This window comes from Lepidothrix coronata, unplaced genomic scaffold (assembly GCF_001604755.1).
Source record: "Lepidothrix coronata isolate B3197 unplaced genomic scaffold, Lepidothrix_coronata-1.0 Scaffold693, whole genome shotgun sequence".
NCBI classification, from domain to species: Eukaryota; Metazoa; Chordata; class Aves; order Passeriformes; family Pipridae; genus Lepidothrix; species Lepidothrix coronata.
This window is the reverse complement of record NW_016690873.1, coordinates 2,577-5,526: the sequence shown is the minus strand read 5'-3', so window position 1 is coordinate 5,526 and position 2,950 is coordinate 2,577. Positions and strand designations below refer to the sequence as shown.

Genomic DNA, 2,950 nt, shown 5'->3' with positions numbered 1-2,950 from the left:
CTCCCCCGTGTCCCTGTGCCCCCCCCGTGTCCCCGTGCCCCCCCCCGTGTCCCCGTGCCCCCCCCCGTGTCCCTGTGCCCTGGGGCCAAAGGCCAGTGCCCAGCGCTGCCCACCTTTGTCCCGGGCTCGTTGTGCCGCTCGGTGCGTGGTGAGTGTTGGGGTCCCGGGTGGGGGGGACACAATCCCGGCTCCTCCTGTCCTTCCCTCTGGCCCCCCCAGCCCCTGCCTCCCCCCGGGTGTCCCAGTTAAACCCCCTCCCCAGGCGGGAGCGGGGGGATGAATCCCTCGGGACCCCTCAGCCCACGTCACAGGGGACCCCCGGGTGGGAGAGGCACCGGCAGAGCCCAGACCCCCCGTGCCACCCCAGGGACGGCTCTGGGGGTACCCCGGGTGTCCCCATCCCCGTGGCACTGCCCTGCTCCCCTGTGCCGTCCCACAAATGGGTCTGTGGGTACCCTGGGGGTCTCTGTGGAGGTGGGCACTGCCCTGGGAGGTGGGCACTGACCCAATCCCCTGCTCCACCCTGGTGCTGGGACCTGGGGGTATCCCGAGGGTCCCTGTGGAGCTGGACACTGCCCTGATCACCCTGTGCCATCCTGGCCCTGGGATCTGTGTTACTCCATCCCTGTCCCATCCCTGACACCACAGGTCCATCCCTGTCCCCTCACTAACCCCTCTGTGCCCCCGCAGGTGCCCCCATCCCTGTCCCCTCACTAACCCCTCTGTGCCCCCACAGGTGCCCCCATCCCTGTCCCACCCCTGTCCCATCCCTTACCCCACAGGTGCCCCCATTCCATTCCCATCCCTGATCCCACTGGTGCTCCATCCCTGTCCCCTCGCTAACCCCTCTGTGCCCCCGCAGGTGCCATGGCGTCGTTCCGGATCCGGCCGTTCCGGGAGCAGGACTCGGATGCGGTGCGGGCGCTGTTTGCCCGCGGGATCCTGGAGCACGCCCCGGCCGGGTTCCGGCACGTGCTGCGCTCGGCGCGGGTGCGGCTGGCGCTGCTCGTGCTGTTCGTGGGCGCGCGGGCGGGCGGCGGGTCCTGGGTGCTGGGCCTGGGCGCCGTGGGGCTGGCGCTGGTGCTGCTCTGGCTGCTCGTGCGCTCCATCAGCGCCGAGTACGTGCGCGACGCGCTGGGCACCGACCTGTGCGACATCCCCGGCACGTACCTGCGGGCGCCCGACTGCGGCTTCTGGGTGGCCGAGGTGGGGGGCTCCGTGGTGGGCATGGTGGCCGCGGTGCCCTCGCGGGACGCGCCCGGGGCGCTGGAGCTGCGGCGGATGTCGGTGAGCCGGGAGCAGCGCGGGCGCGGGCTGGCGCGGGCGCTGTGCCGGGAGGTGATGGCCTTCGCCCGCGCCCGCGGCTTCGGCGCCGTGGTGCTCAGCACCTCCATGGTGCAGGTGGCGGCCCAGCGGCTCTACGAGGGGCAGGGATTCCGCAGGGTGGGCGCCTCCAGCCCCTCCCTGCTGGGCACCATCCTGCACTTCCAGATCTTCCACTACCGCTGCGACCTGGGCGCCCGCGACGGCACCAAGGCCGAGTAGCGCCGGTGAGACGCCGCGGGCACGGGGGGCACCGCCGTGGCACAGGGGTCCTGGGACACGTGGCACTGCCGTGGCACCCCAAATCCGGCACACGAGGCGCTCCCTGGGACACAAGGCACTGCCCTGGCACGGCAGCACCGACATGGCACCACGGCCCCGGCACGTGTGGCGCTGCCATGGCACCCAAACTCCAGCCCCAGCACATGAGGCACAGCTGTGGCACCCAAGCCCAGGACATGGGGCTCCACCACAGCACCCCAAACTTGGCACATGAGGCACTTCCACGGCACCCCAACTCTGGGACATGAAGCTCCACCATGGCACCACCACGGCACCCCAAACTCATGACAGAAGGCACTGCCATGGCACCCCAACCCCAGCCCCAGCACAACAACACCAACATGTGCCCCGAGGACGTGAGGCACTGCCATGGCACCCCGACCCTGGCCCCTGTGGCACTGCCAGGGCACCCAAACCCAGCCCCAGCATGTGAAGTGCTGCCACGGCACCCCAGCTCCAGGACGTGAGGCACCACCACGGCACTCCAGGCTTGGCACACAAAGCACTGCCATAGCACCCCAACCCTGGCACGCGTGGCACTGCTGTGGCACCCGAACTGCAGCCCCAGCACGGCAGCACTGACTGTGCCGTCACTGTGACCCCGGGACATGAGGCACTGCCACGGCACCCCAGCCTGGGGCACACGGCGCTGCCGTGGCACCTGACCCCGGCACAGAGGCACCACCAGGACCCAAACCCCAGCCCTGGCACAAGAGACACTGCCACAGCACCCCAGCACTGGCACCCTTGGCACGGCTCTGGCACCCCTGACCCCAACCTTGGCACTCCAGCCCCCGTCCCTGGCACACAGGGCACTGCCCTGGCACCCTGCGCTGCCCTGACACACGTGTGGGGTGGCTGTGGGGCGTTGGTGGTGCCCAGATGCGCTGCCAGGGCCTTTCCCGGATTTCCAGCAGCGGGAAATAAAGAGAGACCTGTGGGAACAGCATGTGTGACAAGAGGCATCTTGGGGAATGGGGGACACCCCGCGGGACAAGGGACACCTTGGGGGACAGGGGACACTTTGGGGGACAAGGGGCACATTGGGGGACAATGGACACCTTGAGGGACAGGGGAAATCTTGGAGGACAGGGGACACTTTGGGGGATGTAGGACATCTTGAGGGACAGGCAGGGGTCACTGGGGGACACGGGACAGACACTGTGGGGGTCAGGGGACACCCTGGGCCCAGAGGGGTGTGGGTGCCCATGCCCTCACTCAAGATGGCAGCGGTTCCCCTTTCCCCCCTCCCAGTGCCCTCACCCAAGATGGCGGCGGTTCCCGTCTCGCTTCCTCTCCAAGCCCTCACCCAAGATGGCGGCGGTTCCCGTCTCGCTTCCTCTCC

At 69.5% G+C, this 2,950-nt stretch overlaps 2 protein-coding genes across 2 annotated transcripts in view; both read left to right on the top strand.

The window, feature by feature from the left end:
• The first annotated feature begins 49 nt into the window (after window positions 1-49).
• Window positions 50-2,551, top strand: LOC108510351 (N-acetyltransferase 8-like). The gene is made up of 2 exons (XM_017840031.1): window positions 50-148; window positions 863-2,551. The coding sequence occupies exon 2, from the start codon at window positions 868-870 to the stop codon at window positions 1,543-1,545; it is 678 nt and encodes a 225-aa protein (XP_017695520.1). The 5' UTR covers window positions 50-148; window positions 863-867; the 3' UTR covers window positions 1,546-2,551.
• The window catches only part of VPS16 (VPS16, CORVET/HOPS core subunit), a gene marked incomplete at its 3' end in the record, with an annotated part of 3,654 nt that continues 2,566 nt past the window's right edge, over window positions 1,863-2,950 (top strand). Inside the window, exon 1 of the mRNA XM_017840029.1 lies at window positions 1,863-2,068. Coding sequence (XP_017695518.1) covers window positions 1,863-2,068 — 206 coding nt within the window. The remainder of the gene's footprint in view (window positions 2,069-2,950) is intronic.

Bases quoted from the DNA above. Each gene is read 5' to 3' on its own strand.
- LOC108510351 (XM_017840031.1), top strand. From the start codon at position 868: ATGGCGTCGTTCCGGATCCGGCCGTTCCGGGAGCAGGACTCGGATGCG.